Genomic DNA, 15,178 nt, shown 5'->3' with positions numbered 1-15,178 from the left:
GTTATGCATACCCAATCCTGGTTGCAAAGCAGCTTTCTCTGCTTAACGTAGCCATTGTAGATGGGCCTTTAAACCAGTGCAGTGGTGCAACTGAAAAGAACAAGCCTGAAACCATAGAGAGAGAGAGAACTGAAAAGAACAGACCTGTTTTTGACATGTTTACATCGTGAATCAGGTTACGCGTTCACGGACGTCTCTCCGTATATTACGTTTGATTAGACGTTAAAATGTCGAAAATGAGTTCGAAGGACAAAGACAATAAAACGTTTAATGATAAACTAAAGCAGTTCTTCCGTATAAATAAAGGTGAGTGAATTTGATTTCACATGTAGAGATCTCGTGTATACTCTGAATGTTCATGTACCAAGTGCGATTTTCTCTTCTGTTTGAATCGGCGTTGTAGGAAATTACAAGAATCGTGAAGATGTCACCTTGACTCACGATATCGAGAGAGATATCAGTCCCGATAGTCCCGTGCATCACCGTACGAAAGCGATCAAAGAACTTTGCGATGCAGTTCTCAATCAACAGTGGGAAGATGTATGCGAGAAAATGCATTATTTTCGGATCGTATATAATACTCTTGTCTAATACTTGTCTTCTATTGACACAGAGAGCGGCAGAACGCCTGTGGAATCTAGTGCAGGATTTATTGGGAAAGGATGTTCCACGTGAACATAGACATTTGACATTAAACTTTTTAAGGTGCCTCGTACAAGGACAATACTCCAAGCTTTCGTCACTGATGCGTGTCAAGTTTTTCATGGTGGTGAAGGAATATGATGTACCGGAAGACATTGGTCCCAGGTATCGTATCGACAAGATACAACCTTTCTTGTTGAACCATTTCTTCCTTGAGCACTGTTTGAACATTTCAGATTGGAATTGTTGCAAACATTAACGGAACATGGTAAAGATATTTTGCATTTGGAGGAACGAATGGGTCCGTTTCTGCTCGAATGGATGCCAACGGTGACGGCAGGTGATGGAAAAAGAGGAGCAGAATTCTTGTCACTTCTAGTAAATGTAATCAAATTCAACTCAGCTTACATCGACGAAGACATTGTGTCTGGTCTGGTTCAGTGAGTAGTCCCTTTCTCTCTCGCTTTGAGAGCTTTGTATGCTTTATACAGTGTATAATTGTCATTTTATCAATGATATCTTTTCAGATATATCTCTCACTTGTGTTACTATAGTAATAGTACCGATGTTGTTTCCGGATGCTTGGAAGCCCTTGATGCGATTATGTGTTACAGTAATTTGCAATCTGACTCACTGCAAACATTTGTCATAGCTTTGTGCAGAAGCGTAAATGTTGAGACCTATTGTCAAACCAGTTGGAAGGTATAATTCTAAAAATACCTCAAATTCACGTTTCTCTGTCATGTTCATTTTTCAATTTCAAATAAGAGTACTTGACATCTGTTACTCATGGAAATTGTGAGTAAAATATGATTTGATGGTCATTTCCTGGTAACTTTACTAGACGAAAGAAAAATGTTTTTTTGTGATTTCCGTTTTTCTGTGTATCGTACACACACACACACACACACACACACATTTACCACAATCTACAAACAGAGATTATTGCATGATGAAAAAACAAAAAGGAAGTCTCGTAATAATTGATATTGTAATATTTTTATAGATTATGCGAAATTTATTAGGAACGCATATGGGTCATTGTGCTCTGTGTACAATGTGTCGGCTACTACAAGATATCAATTTTCAACGTGACGTCCGTCTACTTCGAGGTGCAGTATTTTATATAAACATGGGCCTGTGGGGCACGCATAGAATACCAAAGTTAGAATGTACACCGGCGTCTGTTTTACCCTCGTTCTACCAAGTATGTATCAAAAATGCCATTTCGAAGATATCCGATGGAGTAAAATGTTAACTTGGCAGGCTCTACAGTGCAATCATCCAATCGTCATGTATGAAGTTACTCTATCGATACAGAGATTAGTGAACAAATATGGTAGTGAATTGTGGGATCCTACATGGAGCATTATTCTTGACATCGTAGAAGAAGTGATCGCTCACACTGGTAAAATGTTACACTCTTGGAAAGAGAGAAAGATAATTAGTGCTAGCAACGATAATTAGTGTCGTTCGTCTTGTTGCAGAAACCAGTAATCAACCAGCAACTAAGCAGGTTTCTACGAGTTTACACGAAACGATCACCAATATCGAAAATTTGCTTGATGCAAACAGTTATAATGGTTGCATTCAGCGTTTCTACGATCTCGTCGAACGTTGTAGCGATGCTCGACCTGTACGTGCGTGAACATAAACTTCCCGGCAAGAAATATCTTTCTTATCAGTAATTTTTGTTATTATTTCTAGGAGGGATCTGTGTTGAAATTAATCGAATACAGAACTTGTACGATAGGCCCTACGTATTACCAATGGCAGGCCAAGCTGGGATCTTTGATGGAACGTTACTACAAGATCGAAACGCGTACTACCATTAGAATGAAAGTTCTCGATGTTCTGATAAACGTCATTCAAGTTAACCGGTATTGATCAATTTGCACCGCAAATTCTGTGCGGAAACTCTTCTTATCTCTCCACTTTTACACTGAATACATTCGCGGTCTCAGGTCCAGATACGAAGATGAACTCATCGAGCGAATAGTCGTACCGTACACGCAACACGTGGATGCGGATCCTGATATTGCGATACGCAATGCCACGGCGAATTTGTTAGTAGACCTTTGCCTGGAATGTGACACTAAGCTCTGTTTGGAGCTTTTGGATATACTGGAGAAGGTACTGGTATTCCCTTGCAAATAATGATTCCGTCAAATGCATCCTCAATATTAATCGCTTCTTTCCAGATAATCAATAAGCCTTTCGCATCGGATACTCCAGTCTCTACGGATACTGATATTAAAGACGTAAAAACTGCGGTTGTCGGAATCATAAGGATATTCACTTCAAAAATTTATCGTTTGCCGTCGAGTCATGCGATATGTGCTTACAAGATTTTAGTGAATCATCTTGAGCATCACTACAAAGAGCCCTCTGTTTTTCATGATGTATCGACGACACGTTATTTGGTACAATTATATACTTGATCGAGGGAATTTCCAAACTGTATTGAATGCAATTAACGTAACTTTTACAGATCTTTGAGAGCTTCTTAAAAGTCAGAGCAAACTCTTTGTACCATCTTGGTATGCTGGATGCGTCGAATGGCACCGTGATGCGTTTCAGTCCGTATCTTGTTTTGGAACATTTTACGACTGAGCGTATGAATAGTGCGAGCGGGGGTAACAGTCCTCCACCAGCCAGTCCGGCGCCGTTGCAACATTTATCTTGTCACGTTACCCCCATGTCGTTGACTCACGCGTGCAAAGCTGTGATTTTGTGCATCAAACAAGAGAAAGGTAAAGATTTCGTCCAAAATCCAAAAATTCAGTTCTGGAGAAAGAATATGGAACGTAAGGAAACACACGCGAGTGCGATATAGAAATCCATACGTTGCAAGAATGTTAAATTTCAGATTGGAAAGTTTTACATCTCATATTGAAGGAGTTGCCTCAAGTGATGCAAAATAGAGCGCTTATGTTATCTCGTCATAGCAATGACATCGACGTCTTCGCCGCAGCTTTGTGTTCCATGGTCGGTAGACTCTTTTATTTTTATAGACTCTTTTTTTTTTGTTTTCGCGAATGTTGCGTATCTCATTGTTACTTATCGCTAAATTATAAATTTTCAGGTGAGCGACAATCGTTTGCGTCTACCCGAGTCGCTTTACAATGTGCCGCCAAAGTTTACGCTTTCCGAATTTCGGGTATACGTATTTCCGGTACTAGCGTCTCTAGCGTCATATCATGCACACTTGGAACCTAATTTGCAGCAACGTTTAATCAAATGTTTAGAGGTAAGAGGACATGCGCGTTCGTCTGGAAAGTTCACTCCGGTGATCCGTGAATGAACTCGCGAGTGAGTTGAGTGTAATAATGAGAATAATTACTAATTCTCAGGTCGGCCTAACGGCAAAGTGCGCGAGTCAGTGCGTAACCAGTCTCACAATTTGCACATTGGAAATGCGTGATGCGATGAATAAACTTTTAACTGAAGTGCTCTTAAATTTATCAAAGATTTCCGCAACTGTTTACATTGCCATACCTATTTTGGAGTTTTTATCGAGTGAGTATCGTATGATAGATGTTGAGATCTGAAATGTCGCCAACGAATGACGCGCAAACGTAAAGATCTCTTTGTTCTAGCTCTAACTAGGCTTCCAAAAGTCTTCGCCAGCTTCATAGGAGATCAATACATGTCTGTATTTGCGATACTGCTACCATATACTAATCCTTTCAAGTATAACCATTATACAGTGTCCTTGGCTCATCATGTAATAGCAGTGTGGTTTTTGAAATGCAGACTTCCATTCCGGAGAGATTTTGTTAAATTTATCACTACGGTGTGTATATGTATCTTCTAGCGCGATACACCAATTCTCACAAAATTACTACACCCACTTTCTTTTTCTTTACATTTCGTTAAATTTTCTCTTTTGCGCAAAACAGGGATTGAAAGCGAATGTGATAGTTCCTTTTGAAGAAGGACATCTTATGAAATCTGACTTTAGCGTCATCAACGAGGATTCATCAAATAGGAAACGTAGCTCCAGCTTAACCGAACAAGTGGGTAATCTATCGTAATGTTTATAAAAACATATTCTTATTATATATCTAGTATATTTCTTGCTACGTGTACTCTGTGCGTTAGTGAATAATATTAATTATAAACGTGTATATATGTATGAGTGTGTACAGGGTAGCAGAGGACGAAGAGAAAGACCGATAATGGCCAATCGAATGATAGGAGAAAGTAGAGCTTTAGATTTAAAACCTCCGATTGATGAAGCTTTAATGAACTTTCATATTGAACTTACCGAAACTTGCATCGATTTGATGGCTCGTTACACATTTTCAAACTTTTCTGCGCGACCCAAAAGGTGTGTAACGTCTTTGTATTTATGATATTTCGAATTGAAATAATATGAGAAGAACGCAATTGATTTACTTTTATGTTATGACAGATTACCAGCTGCCGATTTTCTTCTTAAGGAAGGTCAGTCCATGACCTGGATACTTGGCAATAGACTTATTACTGTAACGACTAGTGGCTGTAGTAACAAAGCTATGCGCGGTGGACTTTGCGACAATTGTTGGGTAGCGTGTAAGCCTGGATTTTTATTACTGGATCAGACGAAAACTTCTCAGTTGCAACGTACTTCGAGTCTTGAGGTATTTTTGCACATCTATGATGCGGGTTCCAGCTTTCAATGTGATATATATATATATATATATATATATATATATATATATCGCTATTTGCGTTTCTTCCAAAATTCTGTATGTGTGTCTGTGACTTTGTTGTTGTAATAGTATATATCGAGAAAGGTATTACACTACATTCGTGTGTAACTGAGAAATGACATTGACAGGCATCGAAGGAAGACAAGTTATCGAGACAGTCCTCTGGTGGACATGGGAGTTCAAACGCAAATACCGCTGCAAACTCTCCTACGGAAGAATCTAAGAAATCCACGGAAGATTCAGATAGCGCAAAGAAAGAGTTTCTTATTGAAAAGAGTGATAAGGATCAAGTCGAACGATCCAAATTGGGGCAGATATTAAATAGCGATAAACAAGATGGACATGTACTTTGCGCGTGTTGGTGTCAAGGATGGGCTGAGATATATGTGCGTAGACCTACAGGCGATATGTCGTGGATTATGAGAATTCAGAATTCTACACAATTTGAAACTCCAATGGACTTTCCTGTGCATGATATTATGGCCTTGTATATGCCAAACCAAGACGCAGTACCGAATAAGCAACAGGAGACTACCACAGAACTTTCCGGCGATGAAGCAGAGGTTATTGATATTTAGAATTGATTCACCGCTCGCGTGAATGACTTGATAGAAAAAAAGGGAAAGTGAAAAGAAAGAAACACTTATAATAGACGAAAACGTTCTCAACACGGATATTATCAAATATTAAGGTGTACGAGAATTCAAAAGAAAACGAATAAATAATTGCTGAATAATTAATATAAATCTTCCTATAACCTTAATACTTGATAAAATCCAAGCAAGAGTGTACCGACTACTCTGGACGTTTTCCTCTATTACTTTTTGTTGCTTATAAATATTATTCTTAAACTTCTTGCAGGACGTGCCAAATAAGAGTAACAATCACTCACTGATCGAACATGGTGTAAGATCAGCGATATCATCATCAGGTCCTATCGCGATACCTGGTTCGCCGGTACGTCCTAGCCCATCTCGACAAAGCTCGAGAGATAGTCTAGAAAGCTTGGAGGAAGGTGAAGAAGGTGCGTGTAAACGATACCTTTCTCCTTCATGAATTGCTGTTTTCTTTTATCAGTACTGATATCTGTATGAATGAAAATTTCTTGCAGACACGCGACGCTCCAGAAATCCGGTCCGCCGGTCAAATTCCAGTCCAGAAATGAGCGCTAATTGGAAAAATCCATTTTTAAACAAAGAAAAGATAAATGTGCAGCAACAAATTGATAAAGATCTTGCATCTTCAGATTTGGATGTTAAACTAGACGCAGAATTGAAGAAGCATTCGAAAAACATTTATGCAAAGGATATGAGGTATATTTCTTCTACAGATATTTTCGTACATCTTTCTCACCTATAAAATGCCGTTCAACTGTTACATTCGTGCTTAGCGCATGTTATTTAATTTTTTAAGAGTTAGCTGCGAAGCTATACCGGAAGAAATATTTGGCATGGGAACAACTCCACCTTCCTCGGAACATACCGGAGACCATCCAACTGCGCTGCGTTCGCAACGTTCTTATCCAGGAGCGACGCAAATAACTCAGACTGTCCCATCGACTACCAGCAATACCGTACCACCGTCTCCTACAACTGTGCAGGTAGATCCGCGCATGTATGACACGCGCATGTATGAGATTAAGAAAATGCAAGTCGCAAGTCGTAATATTTTCGAAAATTGTATTAGGCGCCGGGAAATTATTTGGGAATACAAATGCGCTCCACGCAAATACAGTCGTCTGCTATAATAAAAGCGCCGCAATCGCCTACTCAAATTTATTCTCGATTATCTAGTCTTGATTACGCTCAGAAACAAATACCGCTGACTGTCGACAGCAAACCACCCATCGGACGAAATCATTTTGCGGATAAGGTACACACGTCAATAAAATAAATCATTTTGTTTATTTTTGTATCGATTATAATTGGATTACGCGGCTTTTAGCAAAAAGACGAGAGACCCGATCCATCGACGTTACCTCCTTTACCGATATCTTTTCGCGATAGAGGCCACACGATATCCGTAATGAGTCCGGTGAAAAAATCACGAGGAGAGTGGGACAACATGCGACGAGGTAATTCTCCTCGAGTGAAAGATCCACCGCGCACAGGCATTAATCCGAGGTACGCGCAATATTGTGGTAATACACTACTATAAAGATCTGTGGAATTTTTCTTTCAACTTTTCTTCTTTTTAATAAGAATGTAATACCATACACCCCATCGTGTTACAGTTTTGTATTCCTTCAACTTTATCATGCAGCACATTTTGGCACTACCACGGAGAAGCCTTTGTTGGTTCCGCAAACAACAGCCATACAACGCGTAGTGACGAATCTGGATAGAATTCAGCCGTATGAAACTCATAAAATAGGAGTACTCTATGCTGGCCCTGGACAAGCTTCGAACGAAATTGAAATTTTGGCGAACCAGCATGGTTCTCTCCGTTACACCGAATTTTTGAAACGTTTGGGCACGCTAATCCGACTGAGAGATGTCGATGAGAATGTATTTTTAGGTGGATTAGATCGTAATGGTGAGAACGGAGATTTCGCTTATATTTGGCAAGATGATGTTACACAGGTTTGTCAAAATATGCAGCGTAAAAGTAATCATTTGATTCTCTCTCGTTTGAAAACTTGAAAATTTTACAGGTAGCTTTCCACGTCGCAACATTAATGCCCACAAAAGTGAGCGATCCACAATGTACATCTAAAAAACAACACATTGGTAATAATTATGTGACACTTGTGTACAATGAATCGGACGAACCGTACAATATACAGACAGTCAAGGTGGGTAAAATACAGATTTCTAAAGATTTCGCTGCGATTCATCCCTGTCTGTTTCAATTCAGGGTCAATTTAATTATGCTTGTGTCGTGATACAACCTTTGGATCATGGTACTAATCAAGTTACGGTACAAGCACGAGAAGAATTAGCCGAGCACATCGGTCATAGCGAGCCTAAAATCATTTCCGATCAGAATCTGGCTATTCTTTCGCGGCAACTTGCTCTGCACGCTAACGTGAGTATCGCTTTTGCAGGATAGAGAGAATATGATAAATAAATGTAATTTACAGCTCGCTTCGATGGTTTGTTCATCTTTGAAGCAAAATAGCCATAATCCGTACGCATCCAATTGGTTGGAGCGCTTGCGATATATCAAGCGACTGAGAAGCAGAGTATTGCAAGAAACTGTCAACAATAATCAAGATACTACCACGGACGAGCTCTCACCGAGAACCAACAAACGGGTTTATATGGACGACTTTACGGAATATACAACATAACTTTATCATCTATGGAATGACAATTACGAAAGAAAACAATGAAAACAATCGAATTGGACACACTGTCCGATCGATATATTCGATATATTATGCAAATCAGCAATACAGCTTCTTCAAAATGAGATACAGGATTGAAAGTGACTCTGCGTAACAATATTTAGGGAAATATTGTATACCTTGTTATGTAACATACCTCTCTCGTGCACGCGCACACACAAAAGAAATCTATTCAATTACACAATTATACGTGTAACAATTGTTTTTTTTTTTTTTTTTTTTTTTTTTTTTTTTTTTTTTTTTTTTTTTTTTTTTTTTTTTTTTTTTTTTTTTTTTTTTTTTTTTTTTTTTTTTTTTTTTTTTTTTTTTTTTTTTTTTTTTTTTTTTTTTTTTTTTTTTTTTTTTTTTTTTTTTTTTTTTTTTTTTTTTTTTTTTTTTTTTTTTTTTTTTTTTTTTTTTTTTTTTTTTTTTTTTTTTTTTTTTTTTTTTTTTTTTTTTTTTTTTTTTTTTTTTTTTTTTTTTTTTTTTTTTTTTTTTTTTTTTTTTTTTTTTTTTTTTTTTTTTTTTTTTTTTTTTTTTTTTTTTTTTTTTTTTTTTTTTTTTTTTTTTTTTTTTTTTTTTTTTTTTTTTTTTTTTTTTTTTTTTTTTTTTTTTTTTTTTTTTTTTTTTTTTTTTTTTTTTTTTTTTTTTTTTTTTTTTTTTTTTTTTTTTTTTTTTTTTTTTTTTTTTTTTTTTTTTTTTTTTTTTTTTTTTTTTTTTTTTTTTTTTTTTTTTTTTTTTTTTTTTTTTTTTTTTTTTTTTTTTTTTTTTTTACTCAAAGTACTTTCTTTTGGCTTCAACACAACGTTTGGCATGATTCAACAACGTGTGAAAAGACTTCGAATTTTTCATTTGATAATCATTTACAAGATTCTCATGGCGGCTGTTTTTAAACTTTTTATGCCATTGTAACGCATTCGTTTCATTAGAATTTTCATGGTCGGAAAAAGAAAATACGAGTGACCAAGTCGGACAAATACAGTAGATAACCGATTACCTTTATTTGTTTCTCGGCCAAAAAAAGTACGTGTACATATATAGACGCGTTTAATCAATACAATACGTTTTCTTGATGAATATTATACCAGCTTAATATACCGTTGTTTATATCGTCGATATTAATAGCGAATTCGGTAGCTTGCACTAGTGCGCATTAAGGCTTGTTTACAGTACATTCTTATATTTAAGATCGTGTCTTAAATACATATTTAAAAACATTTTAACTAATAAAATGATTCGTACGGATGTTATACATATCATATTATGGTTAAAAATATTTGAGAATTTATTTGAGAATTATTTAAGACAATCTTTAAATATAATAACATACTATGAACAAGTGCGAATTCGCTATAAGATTATCTAATGAAAAGTTACTGTTTAATACAAGCCTATGACTAATAGCGAATTCGGTTGCTTGCACTAGTGTGCACTGAGTGCGCACTAAGGCTTGTTCATAGTATGTTATTATATTTAAAGATTGTCTTAAATAATTCTCAAATAAATTCTCAAATATTTTTAACCATAATATGATATGTATAACATCCGTACGAATCATTTTATTAGTTAAAATGTTTTTAAATATGTATTTAAGACACGATCTTAAATATAAGAATGTAAACAAGCCTTAATGCGCACTAGTGCAAGCTACCGAATTCGCTATTAGTTTACATCGTGCACTTGATACGTATACTATATAGTAACTTTCTATTAAATAATCTTAATATTGACAATACATATCAACGATGACGCATTCAATTGATACAATAAGTCTTCTTGATCAGTATTATACTAGCTTAATATACATTAGTTATTTATATACATCGTCGATATTAAGATTATCTATTAGAAAATTACTATTTAATACGCGTATCGAGTGCACGATGTAAACCAAGCCTATGTCTATGGTCTCTTTCTAAGCTGCTTCGTTCAGATTCTCTACCCGAGTGCACTCTAATACCAGAAGTGCTATAGGGGCTGCGCTCCGAAATTCACTGCCAGTACTGAAATTCTATAACATACGTAACATAAACTATAGATTTTCAGTACTGGCAGTGCATTTCAGAACGCAGCCAATGTATGTAACATATACTATTACTAGTGTTTCTAGTAATAGAGTGCACCCGGGTAGGGAATCTGAACGCACCCTTACATGTTGGGTTCACTTTTCTGGACCCCGTATGCGGGGTCCATGTATACTACGTCCATGATTGGCTCTCACCCGTGGGAACTCAGCCTTAACAATCGAATGCGCGTCAAGAGAATACGGTCTCGAGAGTTTATCAACTTTGAGGAAATTTGCATTTCAAGGCCGGTTTTTTTCAATGATAGTTTAAACTTAGATTTTAACTTAAATTTTGTTTAAACAAAACAAATACATTGAATAGAGTTTAAACTTGAATCCAAGTTTAAACTGTTATTGAAAAAAACCGGCCCTTAGAGAAACTTCTAACTAGCTTTCTCTATTTGTTTATTAATAAACATCGTACTCGGATACGTTCGGTCTCTGAGTGCTGTCAAAGCCGGAAAAATATTTGTTGCTATTTGGTGAGACAAGATCATTTCGCGATCTGCGAGTACGTAAATTCAAAAGGAAAATCCGCATTTTCAAATATTATGTACAAATATTATTGTGTATGTGTGTGATTTTTTGATTGCGCGGTGAACAAAGTTCATAAAAGGAAAAAAGCATTTCGATATTTGATGAAGCTTGATTTATATTCGTGCACCACTGCGCAAAAAGTAATCAAATATCAATACATGACTGACATAAAACTTATGGGACGTTTTGTCAGCACTCGAGATCATTTTCGTGTAAACAAGTCGACGAAGATGGACTTTTGATTAGAGAAAATTATAGTCGAGATATACTATGTCGAGCACAGTAATGGTAGTAATATATACGGCACTGTGCAGGTCGTTTTAATTAAAGATGGAGGAGACGAGTAACGAGAAGTTCCTATCACGAAGACGTTCCGCCGCTTTGAAAGCTTTTAAAGTGAAAGACGAAAGAGTAGCTACCCTTAAGAAGGTGCGTGTAGATCCTTTTAGTGGCATAATTCTTTACACATCGTCGGAATATATTCTATAATGTGTGTATGTATGTGAGAAAGACATTTAATCCGGCAGCATCTTTCAAGTATAGACGTATCATAAACAACAAATTTCACTGCAACGAGACACAATTGTTACTTTCTGTTTTATAGGTAGCAGCAATTTTGCAAAAGTCCGAAATAGAAAGGACGGCGGAGGAAACCGGAATACTAGTTTCGTGCAGCGATGTAGTGAAGGAGGTTAATTTACGGTAATGGCTACTCGGCGATTGAATCATATTTGTAATAATTATTATTCATTATAAGTTATTCGTAATCAATTCTTCCTTTGCGAAATGTAATTTGTAGTGTGAACTCGAAAAGCTAAATTTCATTTTTTTAGAACATTTGTTGTAGGACATACTTATTGTGCAGTCATACTTAACGTAATAGTCTTGAAATCTTGGTTAGATTTTGACAATCTATCAATATTTGTGTATATACGTGCTCCAAGATATTCGTGTTTATAACGATACCTCTTCTTTAGTTTAGTGGGATAGAGTTGTATTATTTGTAATATCGCATACACACACACACAGACAAGAAAAACGAGACAGAATCAAAGCAAGATTAGAGGAAGTCGAAGATGCACCTGAGATTCTGGAGGAGAAGTGCATGCGTCTGGCAGCAGCGATCAGTAGAGCAACATCGCTGGCTGTGTATACCGGTGCTGGTATCAGTACAGCGGCATCTATCCCAGATTACAGAGGTACCAATGGGGTTTGGACTCGGATGCAGCAAGGAAAAGACATTGGGTATGGGCTGCTTTAATTAGATGTGCATACATGTGATAAATGAGTAAGTTTGTTTTCTCATGCTTTGTTATTATACTTTTGATAGGAATCACGATCTGAGCCAAGCGGAGCCAACATTAACACATATGGCACTTTATGCTTTGTACAAAGCTCGAGTACTGAAGCATGTAGTCTCCCAAAACTGTGACGGATTACATTTGCGCAGTGGTATCCCGCGTAATTTACTTTCCGAGGTTCACGGGAATATGTACGTGGAAGTTTGTAGAGCGTGCAAGCCATCCAGAGAATACTGGAGGCTTTTCGACGTTACCGAAAAGACTGCGCGATATCAACACCACACAGGAAGATTGTGTCACAGATGTAATTCAATGTTGCAAGATTCTATTGTACATTTTGGCGAAAGAGGTAGTCTCCCCTGGCCGATCAATTGGAACGGGGCAACCAGAGCTGCGAAGCAAGCAGACGTCATACTATGTTTGGGTTCTAGTCTGAAAGTTCTCAAGAAGTATCCGTGGCTGTGGCAAATGGACAGGCCTGTTCAGAAACGGGCTTCACTGTACATCGTCAACTTACAATGGACTCCAAAAGATGAGAACGCGGTGTTAAAGATAAACGGAAGATGTGACGAGGTAATGAGGAAAATAATGAGTCACCTTGGCTTGGATGTACCGCAGTATGATCGTACGAAAGATCCAATCTTCTTCCACGCGGTAAAATTGCAAAGTGGCGAACAGCTCACCACGACTCAGCCGTGTCTCGAAGAGCCACCGATTAAGAAGGAACCTCTAAGTCAAAGTAGTGACGAGAATGTAAAGTGTACAGTGCAAGGAACCGGTGAAAAAGAAGAAGAAGACTGCGTGTCGACCGTGACGGTGACTGATACAACGACTGCCTATCCAGCGCCATTTTTTACCGCGTTACCATTTCTATCTATGGGCTTGCCGTTTCCCCCTATGTACATGTATCCTCAGTTGACGCCGGTGTTTTATTATCCTTTCATACAAATACCGAACACTCCGACGGAAGCGCCAAAACCCAAACCAGCTTGTTCATTTTGCATGGAACACGAGGGCTCTCTCTCTTGCTTGTATTACCAACGTGACGGGGATTGCTGCGTACCAAACAAAACGGAGAACGAACAAAAGCAGCAGGAAGGTGCATTGGTTATTCATACAGACGCTCCCGTAGCGTCTCCTAAGAATCCGGGCTGGTTTGGTAAAGGGTGTCGCAAGGGCATGAAGAAGAAACGGTAGCATCCGCTCTATAATGTAATCTACGCGGTTATAACCGGACGCTTCCGCTCTTTGTCGGAGAATTACAAAATAACTTTACGTTGTACGATATATGCGTACATGAGTATTTCAAGTCTCCATATCGTAACTTGCGACTCGTGCACATTTTGTAGGTTTATTAAGTAATTTGATTCCAGTATTCGAAGCTTTAACAGATAGACTGAAAAATTTTCCAAGTAATCCCTGGTAATACTTGAAACTAAGACAATCCATTATTTTTGTCCACTTTACAGCATAGATTATCCTATTCGTCAGACTTCCAGCGCGGTTTAAGCTCACCTCGCGTAATCGCAAGCTCTCGCGTAAGCAAGGACCGAGGGGCCGAATTTGAACTCGAAATAGTCACAGGCGATTGGTCGCTGACAAATCAAATCGAATGTCTGCGTCGCTGAGGCTACAAATCTCTCAGGTTGCAGTCCACTTGTCATTACGAAATATCAATCGTCTTACATCCTTTGACCGCTCGTACATCAAGTCGTTGAAGATTCCAAGCGTTTGGAATCTTTGTTTACTCTCTTTTCCCGACATTTAAATATTTAATACGCGTTCGATGGCATATAATTATGGCAGTATATATAAATAAAAAAAAATATATATATATACATGTGTGTGTATACACACACACACACACACACACATACACAATCTGTAGACTGAATTGTTTTTCTCAAGATGTTAACAAAGTATGCGTACAGAGAACTCGATTCCGGGTCAGAAGTGAGACGCAAATTCTAGGGGCGCGTCAACGAGATCGGGTCTGACCTAATAATTTGCCAAACATTGCGTACCGTATTGCGTGTAACGAACGCTTCCTGTCTCATTTGTCGCCAGGTTACGACGGATAAAGTAATACGCGGAACGTCTCAGTAAGAAAAAGATGATTAAACCAGGAATAAATTTATTTTTAGAACGTATAAACACGAGCGTCTAATTTGTCGGTACTTACGTATTGTGTAAGATAATTTTGTTGACATATATATAGATGCCATTTATATTATAAGTTATATATTATTTATAACTAAAAACTGCACATAAATACATCTTTAGTATGTGTCAAAATTAAATCGCAATAAATTCACACATATCCAAAAATATATAATACAGTCATATTCCATATTGTTTTGCTTGGAAGAAAAAATAATAATAAGGGAAGTAAAGACAAACGTTCAAACGTTCCCCTCTCCTTAATGACAGTCATCGATAAAGTAATAAACTTTTGTTCCATATTTCAGAAAATTGTTAAAAACTTCTTTGATATTTTGTAGAAATATTATTCTGTCCTCACCGTCCCTCTTCTTTGTATATTTATTGTTTTATTTAATATATATATATATATATATATATATATATATATATATATATATATATATAT

General features: G+C 37.1%; 2 protein-coding genes across 3 annotated transcripts; both read left to right on the top strand.

Annotated features, from left to right (window-relative positions):
- The first annotated feature begins 227 nt into the window (after positions 1–227).
- LOC116843164 (tuberin) lies at positions 228–8,877 on the top strand. The gene is made up of 29 exons (XM_032813337.1): positions 228–306; positions 404–540; positions 614–807; positions 879–1,082; positions 1,170–1,344; positions 1,649–1,849; positions 1,909–2,050; positions 2,130–2,278; positions 2,350–2,522; positions 2,607–2,775; positions 2,844–3,065; positions 3,134–3,395; positions 3,512–3,630; positions 3,728–3,892; positions 3,996–4,161; positions 4,242–4,438; positions 4,545–4,661; positions 4,794–4,975; positions 5,060–5,267; positions 5,468–5,902; positions 6,201–6,363; positions 6,451–6,652; positions 6,753–6,939; positions 7,026–7,211; positions 7,284–7,462; positions 7,573–7,921; positions 7,993–8,133; positions 8,196–8,366; positions 8,422–8,877. The coding sequence occupies exons 1-29, from the start codon at positions 228–230 to the stop codon at positions 8,629–8,631; spliced, it is 5,484 nt and encodes a 1,827-aa protein (XP_032669228.1). The 3' UTR covers positions 8,632–8,877.
- A 1,889-nt stretch (positions 8,878–10,766) lies between these two features.
- Positions 10,767–14,900, top strand: LOC116843188 (NAD-dependent protein deacetylase sirtuin-7). 2 transcript variants are annotated; one of them, XM_032813387.1, is made up of 4 exons: positions 10,767–11,698; positions 11,874–11,971; positions 12,299–12,514; positions 12,600–14,900. In XM_032813387.1, the coding sequence occupies exons 1-4, from the start codon at positions 11,600–11,602 to the stop codon at positions 13,765–13,767; spliced, it is 1,581 nt and encodes a 526-aa protein (XP_032669278.1). In that variant the 5' UTR covers positions 10,767–11,599; the 3' UTR covers positions 13,768–14,900. The 2 variants fall into 2 exon arrangements, with proteins under 2 accessions (XP_032669278.1, XP_032669279.1); XM_032813388.1 differs by having other exon boundaries at positions 11,645–11,698; positions 12,247–12,514.
- Positions 14,901–15,178: the final 278 nt, after the last annotated feature.

This window comes from Odontomachus brunneus, unplaced genomic scaffold (assembly GCF_010583005.1).
Source record: "Odontomachus brunneus isolate Ranch 3 - 2012 unplaced genomic scaffold, Obru_v1 Obru_scaffold_030, whole genome shotgun sequence".
NCBI classification, from domain to species: Eukaryota; Metazoa; Arthropoda; class Insecta; order Hymenoptera; family Formicidae; genus Odontomachus; species Odontomachus brunneus.
This window is presented reverse-complemented; position numbering and strand designations above follow the sequence as displayed.

What these genes read in the sequence shown, in the direction of transcription:
- LOC116843188 (XM_032813387.1), top strand. Translation starts at nt 11,600, where the DNA reads ATGGAGGAGACGAGTAACGAGAAGTTCCTATCACGAAGACGTTCCGCC. An exon ending in GAGTAGCTACCCTTAAGAAG is followed by an intron (nt 11,699 to 11,873) that starts GTGCGTGTAGAT and finishes TCTGTTTTATAG; the next exon opens with GTAGCAGCAATTTTGCAAAA. An exon ending in CAGCAAGGAAAAGACATTGG is followed by an intron (nt 12,515 to 12,599) that starts GTATGGGCTGCT and finishes TACTTTTGATAG; the next exon opens with GAATCACGATCTGAGCCAAG.
- LOC116843164 (XM_032813337.1), top strand. Translation starts at nt 228, where the DNA reads ATGTCGAAAATGAGTTCGAAGGACAAAGACAATAAAACGTTTAATGAT. An exon ending in TTTTGGATATACTGGAGAAG is followed by an intron (nt 2,776 to 2,843) that starts GTACTGGTATTC and finishes GCTTCTTTCCAG; the next exon opens with ATAATCAATAAGCCTTTCGC. An exon ending in CGTCTCCTACAACTGTGCAG is followed by an intron (nt 6,940 to 7,025) that starts GTAGATCCGCGC and finishes AAATTGTATTAG; the next exon opens with GCGCCGGGAAATTATTTGGG.